Source organism: Camelus ferus, chromosome 7 (assembly GCF_009834535.1).
Source record: "Camelus ferus isolate YT-003-E chromosome 7, BCGSAC_Cfer_1.0, whole genome shotgun sequence".
In the NCBI taxonomy this organism is placed as follows: domain Eukaryota; kingdom Metazoa; phylum Chordata; class Mammalia; order Artiodactyla; family Camelidae; genus Camelus; species Camelus ferus.
The window spans coordinates 66,128,014-66,150,693 of NC_045702.1; the positions used below are offsets into that span (position 1 = coordinate 66,128,014).

The window sequence follows — 22,680 nt, forward strand, 5'->3', positions numbered from 1 at the left end:
CACAGTAAATAGTGGCAAAATTCAAAATGAAATATGAAAAAAAAGCCAAAACATATTCTCCCTTAAAAGTTTTAATTTGTAAATAGGATGTTTTTAGATTATGGAAAATATGTCTTTAACTTAAGCTTACTTGATCACATTTTTAAGAGGTAGAAAATTTTTACTGCAAGTACCTAAGTGTATTTATTAAATAATCTTCTTACTCCAAGTTTAGTTTTTGCTAATTTTATAATTCAGCTTCATTTTTCTTCTGTAAGGACTGCCATTCACTGGTGCCAAGAATTAGTCTGCTTTTTACTTCTCTTTTATGTCTTTTTTCTTGCCTAATCTCGATCTTTGTTTTGGTTTATATTCCCTGCCTAGACTTTTACCCAGACTTTTTACCCGGAACTTGCCAACTACACTGACATCTTGCATAGCCACCCCGCCTGGAGGTTTACCCCATCCCCCTCACAATTGGCTGTATCCTATTTGTTCTCTTTCCTTTGGTTTTCTTTTGATACTTAACTAGTTCCTTGAATTGTACAGGAGAAGTATTAATTGGGTTCCCAAGTGGGCCTGTCACAAATCCCATTCCTCCTACTGTGTCCTCTTCTCATCACATTTTGGATGCAGAGAGATCCTTCTTTCTTTCTTGTGAGTTGCCTGTGATGAAAGAGATTATGCAGATCTGCACTGGTCAGTCATTATGGCCAGAATTCTATCTTATGAGGAAAACTGTTCTCTGGGAAGCATGCATCTAACTCATTCCTTTCCTTTTCCTTCTCACTACAGAGGCCTAATTACATTAAAATCACTTTACTTTATGCTGATGCCATTATGCAGCAGATCTTTGACTCAAGCCACTTTCTTAAAGCAACCATATATGTTTCCTTAATGGTGTCCTCTGAGGGGCCTTTGGTAATTAATATTTTTCATGGTTGAAAAATCTTGAGATGAAAAATGACCTCTATTCTTGGAAATCAGAGGCACAAATACTATTATTTCTGTTATTGTGCCATTAGAGATTTTTGTAATTTCCCAGAAAGTTCTGTGCCTCTCATCAAACCCTCATATATAAGAGAAGGCAGATGAAATTGGGCACGTCCAAGATGGTATGGCTGTAAATTGGTGCAGCCACTATGGAAAACAGTATGGAGGTGCCTCAAAAAACTAAAAATAGAAATACTATATGATTCAGCAATTCCACTCTTGGTATAGATTCGCAAAAAACAAAAACACAAATTCGAAAAGACATGCACTTCAGTGTTCATAGCAGCATTACTTACAATTGCTAAACTGTGGAAGCAACCTAAATGTCCGTCAATAGATGGAAGGATAAAGAAGATATGGCCTATGTGTATACAGTGGAATACTACTCAGACATAAAAATGAATGAAATTCTGCCATTCACAACAACATGGATGTACCTAGAGTGTATTAGCTTAGTGAAATAAGGCAGACAAAGACAAATATTGTATGTTATCACTTACATGTGGAATCTAAAAAATGAAACAAGTGAATGAATGTAACAAAAGAGAAACAGACTCATAGATATAGAGATCAAATTAGTGTCACCAGTAAGGGGAGGGAAGGGAAAAGGGGCAAGATAGGGGTAGGGATTAAGAGACACAAACTACTGTGCATAAAATATATAAGCTACAAGAATATATTGTACAACACAGGGAATGTAGTCAATATTTTATAACAACTTTAAATAGAGTATAATCCATAAAATTATTAAATCACTAGGGTACATCTGAAACTAACGTAATGTAAATCAACTGTACTTCAGTTAAAAAAAAGGCAGAGTCCAATATAAAGAAGTAAGTCAAAACTCAAAAGAAGAATCAAATGCCCATTTCTAATTAAGTCATTAGACCAGGGTGGTCACAATAGTAGTCTGAGAGCTGTTTAGATTTGGAGTGTATTTAGGAAGCAGATCTAACCATCCATGAAACTACTAATTCTTCCTATTCTCTGTATTTTCTCATTTTTTAGTTTCGCTATTCGAATTGGCTGGATAGATTGTACATGGTGCTGGGGACGACGGCCGCCATCATCCACGGAGCTGCACTCCCCCTCATGATGCTGGTTTTTGGAGACATGACGGATAGCTTTGCAAATGTAGGAAATTTTGGAAACATGACTGCTTCAAACATAACTAATGGAAGTAAGTATTGTTCATGGTACTGATTTTACTGGCAGCCTGAAGAAAAATTTATTCACTAAGAATGACATTTGCAGAGCCCTTACTAAACATGCACTAGTATATTTAGTGCTGTGGGAGGGGGAGGGAGCGGAGCTATATAGTTTATATTTGTAATGAGTTTGCGAAGATAGTACTCACAAGCACTAGAATATACAGTGGAGAAGTATTGGTAGAGATATGTAGAAAAAGAGAGTGCTACAAAGCATTATGAGTGTACTCCAAACTGGAATGTTAGCTAAGACTTAAATCCAAAGTACTTCATCAAAATTTCCATGATGGATCTGTTTTCATTTGCTCAAGTCTTTCCCTTGCTGCTAACCATCTCATTAGAAAAATTCTTAGAGGTAAATTTCTGAAAGATTGAGTACTAAATAATGGCAGAATATTTCTAAGTACCTTGTTGAAGGTGGCTGTTTATTTTTTGAGTTAAAACTTAAAACATGGCTAGTTTTTCTAGAAATAGTGTATTATGGTCAGATTTTTTTTTTTTTTGGTTACTATTAGGAAAATGCTTTTTCAAGCCAAAAAGTAGATTAGTTACAATGTAATCTCTACACTATATTAAAAAAAAGCAGCAAGAAAAGAAAATATATATATATATTTGACAGGCAGTATCTGATCCATTCTAGGTACTTAAGAAATGGGATGAATAAATGAAATGACCAAATCACAGAATTTCACAGTTGAAAAAGAGCCAAGAAAATTACCCAGCCCAAACCCATAATTTTATAGATGTAGAAACCAGTGCTCAGGAAGTCGAGACAATGTGGTCACAATGGGATTGCTTGCTAGTTGACAGAGCTGAGTTCCTAGGCCCGGAATCCTGCCTGTTAGTCCAGTATTTTTCCCACTCTGCTGGTAGTTTCAAACTCTGCCTAGAATTGAAACAAACACCAGCACTTTTCACTTCATCTTTTCTCTCCCATCCTGTAGATCTACATATTGTATCTCAGGCAGGTCAGCCACGAGGCACAGCTCCTCAGGCCAGAGGTGTGAAGCAGCACACATTACGGGACTGTGGCTCTGGAGTCACCTCTGTCACCTGCACTAAGCCCAGCCAGGCTGAGCAGCAGGCAGGTGCCAGAGGGATCGATCATCTAGGCAAAAGATTCAAATTCCTCTTGCTTTCGGTTGATGGGGCTTCCTACACAAGAAGGCTGGAAAAATTGGAATCATTGTATTCTTGAACCAGAATAGACCTTGCAGATCATTGAAATCAGTGGTTTACTATCTTCTTTAATCAGAGAATCCCCTGTGTAAATAATATCTATCATGGGAACTTGCCAGGTAAAACAGCTCAAAGAGAACCTTTCTTGGTTGAAAGCAGGGGAGGGGAGCCTAGAGCCAGGATCTCTGCTAATTGTCTCTCTCCTGTCACCTGGCAACAGTGCTGAGGTCACTTTACGTGTAGCCACCACATAACCCTGGCTGCAGCCTGTGCCCAGAGCCATCCTCATCTCCTCCTGACTCCTCTCTGTGCTTCTTCTCTTGCCCCCCGCACCGCCCCCCCCATCCAGTTCTCAACACACTCTGACTGAGCTTTTACAAACATACATCAGGTCCCATCTATCCTGATGGTTTTCCATAGCCTGGAGTCAATACAGATGCCTTCCATTGGCCTGTGTGGCCCACATAATCTGGCCCCTTCCTGCCTCATCAGTCTCATTGCTTATTATCCGCTCAGTACACCCACAACAACCTTCTCTCTGTTAATGAATACTCCCATCTCCTTCCTGGCTTGGGGCCATGTAGAACTGCCCTATTGCTCTGTTAGAGTTTCTTACCATTAATGCCTCCCTCAGAAGGACCTTTGTCCTCAACCCAACCCAAAGTTATTCTAGCATCAATGCTTTATTTTTGAAGAATTACTACTCTAAAATTACCTTGTTAATTTATTGGTTTACTTGTTTATTACAGCTTCTCAAATGGGAAAAAAGACATAAGGGGGAAAAGGAAGTTCCTGGGAAAAACTATCTTAGTATTTGAGCAGTGGTACCCTGTCACATGAGGTTTGGGGCCTGAAAGTGAAAGAATTTCCTGCTGGCACCAAAATCCAATGAGATTAGAAAAAATGGTACTCTTGTTTTAGATTGTGTCCATGGTATCTAGAACAGTGCCTGGAGTGAAGGCTCTGTGGAAGATGGTTTGAAAACCACCTTTCTGATCTCATTTCAGCAGTTAGGAAATCTGAAGTGTATACATGTCACATACTTTTTATTTATACTGGTCGTGAATGTTCAGTCATTAAATCTAGTAAACTTACTGAGATATTTGAGTCAGATGAAAATGGAATATAATGTGATCCCTAAGTGGTATGAAGTCTTTAGTCATAGTGACGGGTGCTGTTTAGTTGTGGCTTTCTTGGAAGTCTTGCTTGGCTTTAGAAAAGGCTTTCCCTACCCCAGGTAATAAGGTAGGGGTCTGCTATATATCTTTTGGACTAAAAATATCTACAATTATGAGAGACTTATATACAAAATAGGAGAATAGCCGGTTAGAATATTTTGGTAAGTGGTCTGCATGTGTGGTGGCTCTGTGAAACCACTTGTCAGTCTTTCGGAGAGGCTCAGGTCAGTCTTTGGGAGAGGCAGACAGAGTAGGATGTGTACTGATGTACAGATAAAGAAGTCACGCAGATGTATACAAACCATCCTACGTCTATTGTGGTGTTAACTTAGTAAATGGAATCATGTGTCTTTTACTATGATGTTCTGTGAGTCACTTTGCTCTGGGTGAGCCCCTTGAGAGGAGGTCATATTGATCTGATTAATGGAGGAGGAGTCTTTTCCAAGAGAAAAATTGTGTAAAAGGTGTTCCAGGTAGAGAGAAAAAAACAAAGGCTTGGAGGAAGAAAGCTCACATCAGTTCTCTACTGCATCCCTTCTCAGTATGTGGAAAGTAATTTTTAGTCTAAAAGGGTAGAACGTAGGCTTATGAAATTTAAGCAAAATGTTTCCTCTCCAGTCTCCAAGGTCCAAGGCTTCAGGAACACAAAAACCAAGCAGAAATTTGGCCACTGTTTTGTTTCAAGCTGCGGCAGCCCTCCCTCCAGACAGTGAGTGTGTAGAGCCCTCGCTACCAGGTTGAGGGGAAGGGTGTAGGGGTAAAGAATACATCTGCAAAATCATTGGGTAACATTTCAAAAGTGTTATCCTGTCCTGTGTATATTGTGGTAAGATTGCAAAGGGACTGATATGACCTGTTACGGATCTTGGACTTTCTCCTTTATGCAGTAGACTGTCATTGAAGGTTATTCACAAAAGCAGCATAATTATGTTTTTATTCCCAAAGATAAAATCTGGTGACAGACATAGAAAACTAGCTATGGTTACCAAAGAGGTAAGGAGAGAAGGGATAAATTAGGAGTTTGAGATGAACATATACACACTACTATATATAAAATAGATAAACAGCAAGGACTTACTAGATAGCACAGGGAACTATATTCAGTATCTTGTAATAACTTGTAATGGAAAAGAATCTGGAAAATAATACACACACACACACACACACACACACACACACAGGTATAACTGGATCACTGTGTACATCTGAAACTAGCAACATTGTAAGTCAAAGGGGGTGGGTATAGCTCAGTGGTAGAGCACATACTTAGCATGCACAAGGTCCTGGGTTTAATCCCCAGTATCTCTGTTAAAACAAACAAACAATAAATAAACTTAATTACCTCCCCCCAAAATAATTTTTTTAATTGTAAATCAACTTTAATAAAAATTTTAAAAAATAGCTCAGAAAACAATGATAGAAATCAATAGTTTCAAAATGTAGAATAGATAAACAAGATTATACTGTATAGCACAGGGAAATATATACAAGATCTTATGGTAGCTCACAGCGGAAAAAAATGTGACAATGAATATGTATATGCTCATGTATAACTGAAAAATTGTGCTCTACACTGGAATTTGACACAACATTATAAAATAACTATAACTCAATAAAAAATATTAAAAAAAAAAAGAAATCGATAGTGTTCAGATAATATCTAGCACAGTGAACTATATTCAATACCTTATAATAGCCTAAAATGAAAAAGAATCTGACAAGGAATATATATATAGTATAAATGAGTCACTATGTTGTACACCAGAAATTAACACAACATTGTAAATTGACTATACTTCAATTAAAAAAAAAGATAATATCTAGAGACTAAATTAAAGCATTTAGACATATGCCCAAGAGCAGGGGGAAAAAGGCTTTAAAGGGAACTATATTAGTACATTTTTAAGAATTCTACATCATAATTGTAGTATTATGAAATTGACCAGACTGACTTCGTATGTTTCCCTGGGAATTTCCACATATACTAATTCCACATATACTAATAAAGACAGTTTTCTTTCTTTCTTTTCAGTAAAAGAAGAAATCTGGTGGCAATATAAAGACCTGAATGGAATAGAAAGCGTAGTTAGGAGACTCTTGTTAGAGTAGAGGTGAGAAATGATGGGGGCCTGAACCAGAGCACTGGTGGTAAGGAAGGAGAGGATTTGGGTAGCTCTGGGACAGATACAGGAGTCGGCTGTGGGATGTTCTGGGAAACATCAACATGTAGGGAGGAGGGGGAACACAAGGAACCAGCGAATGAGACTAAGAGGGATCAGAGCAGTGGATGAACCCAGAGAAAGAGGTCTGGAAGTCAGAAGAGGCGGGAGTGGTCAAGAGTCTAAGCAAATATTTTATCAAAATAAAACCTACACTTAAATATTTGGCTTTCCTCTACTGATTATTTGGTTGATACTGTTACAGAGGGAGTGGTCAAGAGTCTAAGCAAATATTTTATCAAAATAAAACCTACACTTAAATATTTGGCTTTCCTCTACTGATTATTTGGTTGATACTGTTACAGAGCTCGGAGAGTTTCTGGATTTTCCCACTGAAAAATAATATTAATTTCTAGATAATTTTCCAATATTATTCTTTATAACTATTGTTCTGAGCAGTTGCCCTTTGATACAGGATCTTGTAAGGACAAGTACAAAGTTACTGGACTATATGCTCTCTAAGGTCATTTCAGCTTAAAAGTTTTGATTTTCTGAAAAAAAAAATGCCTAAGGCTACAAGTTTTGGGAGAGGCCCATACAGGAGAGAAAAATCTCTGGGCCAGAGAGCTTCTAATAGAAGTTGATTGGAGGAAAAGAAAAGTTGATTGGAGGGAGTAGAAAGAATATAACATCTTTATCACATTCTTTGAGAGTAAAGATCATCTGTGTCAGTGGACTTGAATGCTCCATTTTTACCTATTGTTACATTTTGACACGACTGAAGCACGAATTAAATGTACTTGGTACTAGAGTTGGTTTCTGATCACTGAAACTATATCTATATCTGTATCTATATATTTCATATATTTATTGAGGGGGGGATGAGAGAGAGGGAGAGAGAATAGATGTACACATAAACTTTAATAAAGGAGTCAGTTTTGACCTTTAATGTAATTTTTTACTTTCCAATACCATTTCCAAAGAATATTTGTTCAAATTCTCTTGGTCCTTTATGTCTAGAATTGAGAAAACTAGTGGTAGCTATGGGTAAAAACCAGATATTATTTAGATTTGAAAATGTGTCTGAATTTGGTCATGACACGCACTAGTGACAATACCATTTAGAAACATTTCCTGTCTAGATAAATAAGATAGAAAATCCTTAATGAGAGCTCTTCTAACACTAATTTGGAGAAAAATCCTCACCCAACTATTTAATATCCTGTTTTATCTTTGAAAATATGGAGCAGAAGCAATCTCATAGCTGATTAAAAATTGATCCGGACACTTATCATTGCATTTGACTTAAGGTGGAAGCAGTCATGGTTGTTAGCTGCATGCTTTGCTACATCCCTGCCTCTCTATTACTTCCTGTTTTCTATATTACCCCTAAATGTAGTCCTCCCTGAGGTTCTCTGCTTGGTCATCATTTCCTCCTTACCTACCATCCTGTCCTCACAGGTGAGAAGAGAGGGCTTTTTTCTTTCCTGAATTTAGCTGTGACCTCTAGCACATGACTCCTACATCTTCAGCCCTAACTCTCTCCAGGGCCACAATTGGAATATTTATTGGGCATCTTCAGTTGAATGTCCCAGGTACCACAAAATAAGTCTTTAGAACTGAATTAATAATTCTCTCACATCTGACCAGATCTCCTCTTTTTGCAGACCTCTTATTTCCCACCATGATACCACCATTATCTACTTGCATAAACGTGAGGTCTTGATCCTTTTTTAGTGTCCTTCTGTCTACTTCTGTTCCATCAGTTGCTAGAGCCTGTAACTTCTCCCTCTTAACTCTTAAGAATACTTTCCTCTCCTATTCTCATTTTGACCCTCTTTCCTTCCATATTTGCAGTAGCTCCATCTCTCAGTCTCCCCAACATTCCAGTTAATCTTATACATTGCTGGCAGCGGAGTCATCCTAGACCAAACTCTTGTTTTGTCCTTTTCTGCTCAAAACTACTGAATGGCTACTAGTTTTTACATACCCTACCTGCAGAGCCCAAATTCTCTTTCCAGACATATATCCACCTCCTTCCATCAATTTAACACACCCTACACCCTTGCCACACTGCTTTACTCACTCTTCAAACATTCTGTGAACTTTTGTCTGTGTTCCCTTTTCCAGAAAAACTTTTCCTCCCCTTTCCCACTTCTGTCAAAATCACAGTCATCTGCCCCAGGTCCTCTCATACCATAACTTTTGAAATGACTACGAGATTTAAAGTATGCCTCCCATTGGTCCAGCGATCTTGACTATGATAATTTATCCTACAAAAATATTCACGATACATTCGTATATGATATATGTGTACAGCTATGTTTAATCCAGCATTGCTTCTAACAGTAAAGTCTTGGAAGCAACAGAAATGGACGCAACTTTGAGAAAATGGAGATACACATATAGACACACATGCTGACATGGAGAAGTGGCCACTGAATGTGGACTGTGATTCTGTCTTTTAAAAGAAGGGTGTATGTGTGTTTGTGTGTGTGTATACATGCATACAGAAAAGAAAATCAGAAAAAATTCACACCAAAATATTGAGCAGTAGCTATTGTGTGTGTGTGTTTAGGGGATATGTTGCAGTATTCATGTACCTTGCCCCCAAAATGTTAACATTTGCCAATTGTTCACAGTGAGTTCACTGGTGTTTATTACATTACTCTTTGTATTTTATATTTTTAAAATAAAAAAGAAAACCGGAGAAATGCAGTATTTGATTTTCAGTACTAAATGCTTTATTGTCAAGTCTGCACTAGTATTTATTTATCAGGACAAAGCTTCTGGGAAAGATTTTTCTCTATGTCATAGAGTGATATTTCATAAAGTATTTTCTGTTTTCTTTTGTTTAACACTTTTTATTGATTTATAACCATTTTACAATGTTGTGTCAAAGTCCAGTGTAGAGCACAATTTTTAAGTTAGACATGAACATATATATATTGATTGTCACATTTTTTTCTCTGTGAGCTACCATAAGATCTTGTATATATTTCCCTGTGTTATATAGTATAATCTTGTTTATCTGTTCTACATTTTGAAATCCCAGTCTATCCCTTTCCACCCCCTGCCCCCTTGGCAACCACAAGTTTGTATTCTATGTCTATGAGTTTGTTTCTGTTTTGTATTTTTTTTTTTTTTTTTTAGATTCCACATATGAGCGATCTCATGTGGTATTTTTCTTTCTCTTTTGGCTTACTTCACTTAGAATGACATTCTCCAGGAACATCCATGTTGCTGCAAATGGTGTTATGTTGTTAGTTTTTATGGCTGAATAGTATTCCATTGTATAAATATACCACCTCTTCTTTATCCAGTCATCTGTCAATGGACATTTAGGCTGTTTCCATGTCTTGGCTATTGTAAATAGTGCTGCTATGAACATTGGGTTGCAGGTGTCATCTTGAAGTAGGGTTCCTTCTGGATGTATGCCCGGGAGTGGAATTCCTGGGTCATATAGTAAGTCTATTCCTAGTCTTTTGAGGAATCTCCACACTGTTTTCCACAGTGGCTGCACCGAACCACATTCCCACCAGCAGTGTAGGAGGGTTCTCTTTTCTCCACAGCCTCTCCAGCATTTGTCATTTGTGCAATTTTGAATAATGGCCATTCTGACTGGTGTGAGGTGATACCTCATTGTAGTTTTGATTTGCATTTCTCTGATAATTAGTGATATGGAGCATTTTTTCATGTGCCTATTGATCATTTGTATGTCTTCCTTGGAGAATTGCTTGTGTAGGTCTTCTGCCCGTTTTTGGATTGGGTTGTTTGTTTTTTTCTTATTAAGTCAGTATGAGCTGCTTATATATTCTGGAGATCAAGCCTTTGTTGGTTTCATTTGCAAAAATTTTCTCCCATTCCGTAGGTTGTCGTTTTGTTTTACTTCTGGTTTCCTTTGCTGTGCAGAAGCTTGTAAGTTTCATTAGGTCCCATTTGTTTATTCTTGCTTTTATTTCTATTGCTTGGGTAGACTTTTCTAGGAGAACATTTTTGAGATGTATGTCAGATAATGTTTTGCCTATATTTTCTTGTAGGAGGTTTATTGTATCTTGTCTTATGTTTAAGTCTTTGATCCATTTTGAGTTTATTTTTGTGTATGGTGTAAGGGAGTGTTCTAGCTTCATTGCTTTACATGCTGCTGTCCAGTTTTCCCAACACCGTTTGCTGAAGAGACTGTCTTTATCCCATTGTATATTCTTGCCTCCTTTGTCGACGATTAGTTGACCAAAACTTTGTGGGTTCATTTCTGGGCTCTCTATTCTGTTCCTTTGGTCTATATGTCTGTTTTTCTACCAATACCGTGCTGTCTCGATGACTGTAGCTCTATAGTATTGTCTGAAGTCTGGGGGAGTTATTCCTCCAGCCTCTTTCTTTTTCTTCAGTAATGCTTTGGCAATTCTAGGTCTTTTGTGGTTCCATATAATTTTTATTATGATTTGTTCTAGTTCTGTAAAATATGTCCTGGGTAATTGGATAGGATTTGCATTAAATCTGTGGATTGCCTTGGGTAGTGTGACCATTTTAACAATATTGATTCTTCCAATCCAAGAGGATGGGTTATCTTTCCATTTTTTTTAAGTCTTCTTTGATTTCCTTCATCAATGGTTTATAGTTTTCTGTGTATAATTCTTTCACCTCCTTTGTTAGACTTAAACCTAGGTATTTTATTACTTTGGGTGCTATTTTAAAGGGGATTGTTTCTTCATAAAATATTTTAATTCAAGGACACTAGTATTTCTGCTGACAGCTCCTTAATCAATGTGAGTTTCTTTTTGCAAATAAGCTTTATTGAATTTAGTTTGTACACACAGCCAGCAGTGAAGGGTTTGAATGAATACCATCATGCTTATACGTAGTTAAAATGGAATCAGTTTGACCTGTTTTTGTGTAAATGGATAAGTGACACAAGTTTGATTCATTTTTATGTGCTTATTTTGAATAGAGAATAAAGAGACATACTGGTATATGTTTGTTTTGTGGTGATGTAGGTTATATGAACAGTACAAATTTTGGCAGCACTCTGGAGAAGGATATGACCACGTAAGTAGACAGTTTCCTTAATCTTGCTAAGCTTTTCTGTTTCTATCCAATTGTAGCAATGTTTACAATTTTGTATTATAATAAAGACTCAAAGTTTTGAGGAGAACAACATCATTGTTAGTTTTCTAGTATGATGCAATGTAGGATTTTTTTTTAAAGAAAGTAATTTGCTGCATTAAGATATACTGAAATTAAGTTTAAGCCTAGATTAGACCTACGTATGTGGTAAGTGCAGAATATCATCTACAGGGAAATTACAGGCACTCACGTGGCCTTTTAAAGTGCAGTTAAATTAAGTATCACATCATTTGCAGTGGCTTTGTAAGTATTAGTTTGCCCCCTTGCAGTCATTATATAATGAGATCAGTCAATAGGATTTTTGTTTGCTTGTTTTAAAATACAGCATCTAATTCCAAACAATGAAACAAAACATCCCAGGTTAAATATAGTCCTTGTAACCTGAACTAACCTTAGGAAATTTTCGTTAATGATTTACTTATCTTGACGTTTGCTCTCAGAACAGCTTGTAAAACATGTCCAAAGGTATGAGTTGGTAATTCAGAAAATAATGATTCCACATTATCCTATAAATGGACTGGTAGATTTGGATAAAATGGAGACATTTGATCACATTTTGAAAAATGAGAAGCAAGTACCTCCAAATATTCCTATGGAGAGGCATTTTAAAAAATATTGATGAAAAACAGAATGTCATGTAGTCATCTTATAAATGCTTAAATATAAATACATATTTTGTTTGATGAAATATAGACTGGTGGTTTACAGCATGAGTTCTACTTGTTAAATGAGGTTTCTTTTTGACTATCTCTTGCTATAACATTAACACTTGGATAATAATTAAATAATCTATTAACTAAAATTTAGCATTCTCATTACATCTTCCCTGATTTATCTTGGGGAAGCTATGTTAACCAAGATTCCTGCTGAGTTGAACAGAGAATTGTGAACACTAACATCAGCAACTATCTGGCTATTATATCACAATTTTTATAGCTTCTGCATCGTTCATACGAGCATTTTTATTTGAAGGTGGCAAGTAGTGAATTTTGAAAAATGGGAATATTGGAATTCTATATTTCATTTTAGAATGAGTGTCTGAACCTAAAAAGTAATTGCTTAGTGAAGCATAAGAGTTGTTTGCTTTTTTTTCAGTATGAAGACTCAAATGAGGAAACATGAATTCAGCATTTCTCATTGATCAAGGGTCTGGTCTTAGAAGATGTGCATGTTTTTTATTAGCATTTAAACTGGAAGAACTACTATTTGATTCATTAAGCATTTCAGAATAACTCACGATGGCCAGTTGGGTAGATGATACGAAAATACTTTTTTGTTTTCAGTTGTCTCTTGGCATCTAAACTTTGCCAGATTAATAGCCCATAAGGCCAGGGGACCATTTCCATCTCTGGGTTCCACTTTCTGGCAAGTTCTGTCACTTCTTTCCATTCTCCAATGTACAGAAACCACCCCAAGTGCTCATCAACTGATCCAGAGGTCATCTAAGTACACAGGACAACAATGATCTTATCTGATGCTGTGATGCTTTGAGACACCACACAAGTCTTTCACAAAAACTGGCATCTTCTGAGTGTTAACTATGTGCTGGGCATGAGTCCAAGTGTATTCACACAGTACTGAGTTACACTTCCTATCTCCATCTTACCATCTAGAAAACTGAGGCTTAGAAATGTTAATAAGCAGCTTGCCCACGGTTACACAGCAGTTAAGTGAAGAGCTGGGATTTCAGCCAAAACAGAAACGACACTCTTAACCATTACACTACAACAAGGCCGCTGTAATTGGATGCCGAGCATCACCTCTGCTTGCTAAGGAGGGCAGGATAGCCAGATAACCGAAAAAGTCAGGATGAGTCTCTGTTGGGGAGAGACACATCAGTGAGAAAGAGCATGTGCAGTGTTCTGGTTGTTTCGCAGGTACGCCTACTATTACAGCGGAATCGGTGCTGGGGTGCTCATTGCTGCTTACATCCAGGTTTCATTCTGGTGCCTGGCAGCTGGAAGACAAATACACAAAATTCGAAAACAGTTTTTTCATGCTATCATGCGACAGGAGATCGGCTGGTTTGATGTGCATGATGTTGGAGAGCTTAACACCCGACTCGCAGAGTAAGTACCTGGGTTTATGTTGAACACAGATGTGGTTCTTATTCTTATTAAAATGAAACAGATGTCCTCAGATGTGTTAAGAGATGTTAGTGCATCACTCAGAAAGAATTATGAAACTAAATTCCTTCTTAGCTACGAATGTGTCTTATGCATCTGTTTGTTCCCAGAACTCCCCACCCCTCCTCCCAGGGCACCAGGGTACCTGCATGGCTAGCACTGAGTGAGGGATTGGACTTGCCAGGTTCAAGACATCCTCCGGGAGTGTGCATTAGAGCAGTATGATACTTTCTGGGAAAATTTCTGAGCAAGATCCTAGAAGTAAACTCATACCCTACACTAAAACAAACAGCAACTGGTTTCAGGAAAAAAAGTTTTGGGTTCACACTTGTGATGTTTATTTCTAACACTGTCTGTTCTTTCAGTGATGTCTCCAAAATTAATGAAGGCATTGGTGACAAAATTGGAATGTTCTTTCAGTCAATGGCAACGTTCTTCACTGGTTTTATAGTAGGATTTACCCATGGTTGGAAGTTAACCCTTGTGATTTTGGCCATCAGTCCTGTTCTTGGTCTATCAGCAGCTGTCTGGGCAAAGGTAGGTGAAACCTGTGAATCCAGAGTTTAAACTGTCTCCACCCCCACACACATCACACACACCCCACACCCTTCCTCTCCACCCAAAGCAGAAGACTGTTTTTGTCATGATGACCTTGACTCTATACTTGATAGTTGGTTTTAAATCTTCTGTTCAAAATCAGTGGAAATAAGCAGATGCAGTCTCCCTGAGTCCTATACCCACGAGGAGTCTGTGGTGTCCTGGACCCTGCAGTTATTTGAGGAAGGGATGAGAAAGAAGGAAGTAGCTCTCACATCTCATTCTCTGCCTTCATATAAAGGCATCCTCAAGTCTTAAAGAGCTGTCTGTGTTCACTCATAGGCAATTCCATATTCCCAAGTAGAGATTCAAGTAGAGGTTCAAGTTCAGTGAACAAGACACATGTCCCATTCAGTTAACATTATTGATTTTAATGTTTTGTAGATTTTATTTAGTTTGTAAATTGATTTAACAGTTTTGTCAGTGTTTTAAATGGCTCTGTGTTTCAACATATCTAAAGAGAGATATTTTCTAGTCCCGCATGCCTGTAAATCCTAAGTCTGCAGCTCTCCCTCCCAGTCACGAATGCAAAGCAGCACAAATGGCCCTCCCACCTCTGCACACAGGCTTTTCTCTTTCAAGACTGGGTGTGGGGTTCATTTTAAACTGATGTGTTGTAAGAGTGGGTGACAGTGGAGAGATTGGCCCAGTACGTAACTTCTTAGAGAAATTAGACAAAGAAAGAAATTATACAAATTTGTGTAGCAAAGGGATGTAAAACAAAAGCCAACCAAAGCTAAGCCTAACACAAAATAAACCAGACTGTTCAGTATTAAGAAGTTTTAGAAATTTAACTCTGTAAGATGGATATTACTTTGTTATTACAAACAATAGCTACCAATTTTTGAGCAACTACTGTGTCAGGCAAATACATATCTTTCTGAAGTATAAATATTTCATTTAACAGGAGAAGAGATTGAAGTTCTGAGGACTCTGTTCCTTTGTTGCTGGGAGTCATACAATGTTTAAATGGTGTTCTTAGTGGCTAAACTGCATTTCTATCAGTCTGCTGAAATATTTGGCAGAAGTACTTGTGTTAATTGACTTTTCTATTTACTAAAATATTAAGCAAGTCAGGTGGCAGACTCTTCATACCAGTATTTGTTGGAAAACTGTTTTAAAATGTATTGATATTTGTTCTAGTTAAGTTAGGAGAAATAAAATAGGAAATCTTTTAATAATTAATTACGTATTGCTTTAGAAAGTATTTATATAATAAACAGAACCCTAGCCTATTGCTGGAGACCTCAGTTTTACTCCTCATTCTGCCATAAACTTTTGCTATGATTTGAAACAAATTTCTTAAATTAGCTGGTTGTCATCTATATTAAAAAAGAAATGTGGCCCTGTTAGGAAGCTGCTTTGTCCCTGTGAGCCTGAGACTCTCTTCCCTAACCCATAGACACCGGGGCCAGAAAGCAGAACAGGGAAGGGACTCAGACACAGCAAGCTTCCTACTCCGGGAACTGATCTTATGACCTCTGCACCGGCAACTCTCTTCCCACGCCCAGGGTTAGCTAGAAGACACTGGTAGGGGAAACCACCATATCCTGCCCCTGCAAGACGTGCTTGGGAGTCTGAACTTAAGAAACCACTTCCACTTTCTCAGGTAGCAAACACAGGGCCAGGGAGCCCCAGCAACTCTAGACAAACCACACTGATGAAAATAATACCACAGAGACTCAGTATAAAACTGTTACTGGATCCACAGGTGACAAAAGTAGGCCAAGAATTGCATGCTGAACTCAAATGGGGTAACTGCTTGTGAAAATAAAAAATTTAAATAGGACCCAGAGTCTCCTGACATAATAGACAAAATGTCCAGGGTATAATAAAAAATCACTTGTCATATCAAGGGACAAGAAAATCACAATTTGATTGAGGAAAAAAAAAAACAATGAACTGACCCATGCTGACATAATTCATATGTTAGAATTATGTGGCATGGAGTATGGAGCAGTCATCATAAAAATGCTTTGCTAATGAATCATAAATTCTCTGGAAACGAAAGAACAGAAGGTATCAGCAATGAGAAAGATGTTGTGAACTAAAGGACAGAATGAAATGAGAGAATTGAAAGATAGAACAGCAGAAGTAAAAGTCATGATGGAGGGGCACAGTCTTGTTGAATGAAGATGACAGGATAGAATCAGTACACCTGGAGACAGAACAGTAGAACTCACCCACCCTTAAAGAGAGAGGAAATGTAAAGAGCCTCAGGGACTTGTGGGATGGTAACGACAGATAGAACTTTTCTTACCATCAGAGTCCCGAAAGAAAGGGGAAGTGTGAAACTGAAGGGGTAGTGGAAGAAATAATGTCTGAAAACTTCCAAGGTTTGTGAAAGACAAACCTTCAGATCCAAGAAGCAGGGCTAACCCCAAACAGGATAAACTCAAAAGAAATCCATGATAAAGCACATCATAACTGAAGCACTGAAAACTAACAACAAAGGAAAAAAATCTTGAAATAAGCTAAAGAGCAGCAACACATTACCTACAGGAAACACCACTTTGAGTGACAAAGTATTTCTCATCTGAAATTACAAAGGCTAGAAAGAAGTGGCAAAATATTTTTCACATGTGTAAAGAAAAGAGCTGTGAACTGTGTGGACTATGGTCAAACTATTTTTCAGGAATGTCGGAGAAGTAACATTCTTAGATCATGGAAAACTATAGATGAATCTTCCACTAGCATACCTATTATTAAAGACTGGCCAAATAAAGTTCTTCAAACAGAAGAGAAATGATAAAAGCGATATTGGAGCATCAAGAAGGAGAAAACAATAAAAAGAATAGAAATTTGGACCTTCCTTTTCCTTTTTCCCCATAAGATTTCTAAATCATATTTGATGATTGAACCAAAAATTGTAAGTGGTAAAATGTTGACACTAGTAGATTTTTATAAGTCACATATAAATATTATAATATCCAGAACAGTCATTACGAAACCTAGGCAAAAAGATATTCAAAGAACACTATAAATATGAAAATATACATGTGCCGCAGTATTCACAGCAGCACTATTTACAATAGCCAAGTCATGGAGGCAACCTAAATGTCCATTAATGGATAACTGGATAAAGAAGTTACTCAGCCATAAAAAAAGAATAAAATAATGCCATATGTAGCAACATAGATGGACCTGGAGATTGTCATACTGGGTAAGTAAGCCAGAAAGAGAAGAAAAATACCATATGATGTCACTTATATACGGAATCTAAGAAAATGACACAAGTGAACTTATTTACAGAACAGAAACAGACACACAGACATAGAAAACAAGCTTATGGTTACCATAAAGAGGGAAAGGGGGTAGAGGGATAAGCTAGGAGTTCAGGATTTGCAGATACTAACTACTATATACAAAATAGATAAACAACTAGGCCCTACTGTATTGTCCAGGGAGCTATATTTAATACCTTGTAATAGGCTATAATGAAAAAGAATATGAACAGGACTACACACGCACACACACACACATAATTGAACTACTATGCTGTACACCAGAAACTAACCCAACATTGTAAATTAACTGTACTTCAGTAAAATTTTTTTAACCCACTGTGAATAAATCAAAATGAAATCCTAAAACTTGATCAAATAACTCTTAGAAAGGAAAGAAAAGAGAAGCAAAGGAATGAAAAACAGAAGAAATAAATAGAAAGCAAATAATAAAATGGTAAACTTAACTGTTAACATATCAGTAATTGCATTAAATGTAAATAGTTCAATATACCAATCAATATACCAATCAAAAGAGAAATTTGCAGAATGAATTAAAAAAATAAGCCAACTATCTGCTGCTTACAAGAAACTTTCAAATTCAAAAACATAGGTAGAATGAAAATAACAATATGGAAAAAGATATACCAAGGAAACATTAATTTTTTAGGAAGTAGCTATATTAATATCTGATAATATGAACTTTAGGACAAAAAATTACTATAAAAAAGGTAAATATTGCATAATGATAAAAGGCATCAATCCATTAGGAAGACATAATGATCCTAAATATTGTATGCACCAAATAATAAAGCCTCAAAATAGATGAAGTAAAAACTGAGAGAGTTGAAGGGAGAAATAGAAAAATCACAGATATTTTATTATTATCCTCTCTCAGCACTGGTAGAATTACTAGACAAAATATCAGCTAGGCTATAGACGACCTGACCAACACAGTCAACCAGTAGGATCTAATTGGCATTTATAAAACATTGTACCAACAGAATACATGTTAAACATTCACCAATATAGATCATATCCTGGGCCATAAAACAAACCACAACAAATTTAAAGGGATGGAACTATAAAGTGTATTTTCTCTGACTACAGTGGTATCTCACTAGAAATAAATAACAGCAACAATGAGAAAAATCTCTAAACATTTTGAAATTAAGCAATACATTTTAAAATAATCCATGGATGATAAAAGTTTCAAAGGAAAAAATATACATAACTAAGTGACAACAAAAACAAAAAATATCAAAATACTTGGTATGCAGCTAAAGAAGTGTTGAGAGAAACTTATGGCATTAAATGTCTACGTTAGAAATGAAGAAAGATCTCAAATCAACAATGTAAGTTTCTATCTCAAGAAACTAGGAAAAACAAGTGTAAAATAAAAGCAAAGCAAGCAGAATAAGGAAATAGTAAAGGTAAGAGCAGAAATCAGTGAACTTGAAATAGGAAAACAATAAAAATCAGTGAATAAAGCTGATTCTTCAAAAAAAATCAAGAAAATTAGCAAGACTGACAAAAAGAAGACACAAATCACAATATCAAGAATAAAATAAAGGATATTACTACAAATTCCACAGACAATAAAAAGATAGTAAAAAGAATATTACAAAAAACTTTATAACTCATAAATTTGAAAACTTAGAGATCATCTCCTTCGTAACTACGAACTACCAAATCTCAACTAAAATGAAATAGATAATCTGCATAACCCTATGATCATTGAAGAAATTTGTTTTGTAACTTCAGAGCTCCTGAGAAAGAATTCTCCAGGCACAGATGATTTACTGGAAAATGCTACCAAACATTTAAAGAAGAATTAACACCAATTTTATACAAGAAGAGGGGACACTCCCCAGCTCATTTTATGAGGCCAGTGTTGCCCTGATACCAAAACCAGACAAAGGCAATATAAAAAAAGCAAACAGCAAACCAATATCTTTCATGGACTAAGAATAAAAATTCTTCAATAACATATTAGGAAACCAAATATGACAATGTATAAAAAGAATAATATACCATAACCAAGTGAGATTTGTTTCAGCTATGAAAGGTTTGGTCAACATTTGAAAGTCAATTCATGTAATCTATCATGTCAGTAAACTAAAAAAGAATAATTGTATGATCATATCAGTTGACACAGAAAAACATTTGACAGTATGTAACATACATTGATGATTAAAAAAGAAAACTCTCAGGAAGTCAAGGATAGAAAGATATTACCTAAACTTGATAAAGATCATTTGCAAAAACTCTTTAGTTAATATCATGCTTAACAGTGAAAGACTGAATATTTTCTCCATAACTTTGGGAATAAGGAAGGCAAGGAAGGCTGCTCTCATCACTTCAGCAAAGTACTAGAACTTCTAGCCACTGCAATAAGGCAGTGAAAAGAAATAAAAGGCATATAGATGAGAAAGGAAGAAATAAAACTGTATCTGTTTATAGTGTAATCTTCTAAGTAGAAAATCCCCAAAAATGTACAATCTCCTAGGACTAATAATTGAGTTTGGAAAGGGCCAAAGATACCAGATCAACTGCATTTCTACATACTAACGATGAACTTGCATAAACCAATATTTAAATATTAAATTAAAATTAATACCATTTAGAATCACTCCAAGTAAAATGAAATACTTATGTGTCCATTTCATGAAACATATATAGGATCTCTATGCTGAAAATGATTAAATGCTGATGAAAGAAATAACATAAATGGAGAGACATAGTGTGTTCCTGGATTAGAAGATTCAACATAGTAAAATGTTGATTTTTTTTTTCCAAACTAATCTGTAAGTTTAAGGCATTTCCTGTAAAAAAAAATTCCTGGAGGGTTTTTGGTAGACATAGACAAGCACGCTATTCTAAAATTTACATGGAAAGACACAGGCCCTAGAATAGCTAAAAACAGTCTTGACAAGAAGAATAAAGTGAGAGGAATACATCTCCCTGACCCTAAAATTTGCTGTATAGCTGTAGTATATTGGTGGAGGGATAGACACAGAGAGCAGTGAAACAATAGAGAGCCCAGAAAAATGCTTACACAATTATGCCCAGCTGATGTTTGACAAAGGTACAAAAACGATTCAATGGAGGAAGAACTGTCTTTTCAACAAATAGTACTGGAACAATTGGACATTCACAAGTTAAAAAAGAAAAAAGACCAAAAGCATCAACCTAAACCTCACATTCCATGTAAAAATTAACGAAAACTTGATCGTGGACTTATATGTAAAATGTAAAGCTATGAATCTTTTAGGAAAAAAATGGAAGAAAGTCTTTGAGATGTAGGCCTTAGACAAAGAGTTCTTAAACTTACTATTAAAAGATACTTTAAAAATTATAAATTAAGCTTCATAAAAATTAAAAACTTGCTTTGTGAAAGCCATGTGAAGGGGATGAAAAGACAAACTGCATACTGGGAAAAATAATATGCAAATCACATATCTGACAAAGGATTAGTATCTGTAATATTTAAAGAACTCTGAAAACTCAATATTTAAAAAAAAAAATCAGGTAAACCAATTAGAGAATGGGCAAAAAAACATGAATAGACATTCATCAGAGAGGATATACAGATGGCTTGTCAGCATATGAAAGGCTGTCTGGCATCATTAGCCATCAGTGAAAAGCAAATTAAACTGCAGTGAGGTATCATTACACATCTACCAGAATGGCTAAAATAAAAATAGTGAAACATCAATTTCTGATGAGATGCAAAGAAACGGGATCACTCATAGATTGCTGATAGGAATGTAAAATGGTACAGCAACCTAGAAAACAGTTTTCAGTTTCTTATAAAACTTAACATGCAATTACCAGACATTCCAGCAGTTGTACTGTGCATTTGTCTAAGAGAAAAAAAAATTGTGTTCACATAAAAACCTGTATTCAAACGTTCATAGCAGCTTTATTTGTAATAGCCCCAAACTGAGACAATCTCAGATATATTTCAACAGGTTAATGGTTAAACAACTGTGGTACATCCATATCATGGATACTGCCCAGTGACAAAAAGGAAAGAACTATTGATACACACAAGGCCAACCTGGGTGAGTCTCCAGGGGTTTGTACTTTGTGAAAAAGCCAGTCCCAAAAGGTCACGTACCGTATGATTCCATTTATATAATATCCTTGAAATGACAAAATTATAGGCAGAACTGATTAGTGGTTTTCAGGGATTAGAGATGGTGGGGAGGGGAGGAGAATTAAGGAGTAGGAAAAGAGGTCACCGTGGCCACAAAAAGTAGCACCAGTGGATCCTAATGATGGAATTTGTTCTGTATGATGACTATTGTCACATAAATCTATACAGGTGGTAACATTGTTTATAACTTAGAACAATGCTTAAACACACACACGAGTGCATGTAAAACTGGTAAATCTGAATAACATTGATGGATTAATGTTAAATTTCTGGTTGGGATATTCTGAAGTTTTGAAGAGGTTACACTTTGGGGAACACTAGATGAAGGATATATGAGATTTCACTGTATTGTTTCTTACAACTGCATGTGAGTCTACAATTATCCCAAAATAATAGATTTAAAAAATAAAGCATGTGTAAATTATCTCAAAATAAAACAAAAACCTACATTGAGAATTGGAAAAAAGGGACAAAGATGAAGGTCAAAACATCTGTAGTGGTCAAAAATACTGCTTCCAAGTATATTAGTTTGAATAATATAAAGCTGCCTATATTAGGTTTTAGCTTACAGGAATAACAATTTCATGTGTCTAGCACTGATACAGTTAGGGTTTGTTTGGAAATTAACAGCCTTTGGGAGAAGGGATGAGATAGTGATGTTTAGTTTATGTGGATAATTGTAATAATGGGAGTCTCACCATTTCATGATTTTATATTAGAGGAACAGTAAAGTTGGCTTTTCATATCCCTG

General features: G+C 36.2%; 1 protein-coding gene across 1 annotated transcript in view; it reads left to right on the forward strand.

Moving 5' to 3' along the window:
• Positions 1–22,680, forward strand: part of ABCB1 (ATP binding cassette subfamily B member 1) — a 93,094-nt gene that overhangs the window by 14,823 nt on the left and 55,591 nt on the right. Inside the window, 4 exon segments of the mRNA XM_032484071.1 lie at positions 1,981–2,152; positions 11,691–11,742; positions 13,698–13,889; positions 14,312–14,483. Coding sequence (XP_032339962.1) covers positions 1,981–2,152; positions 11,691–11,742; positions 13,698–13,889; positions 14,312–14,483 — 588 coding nt within the window.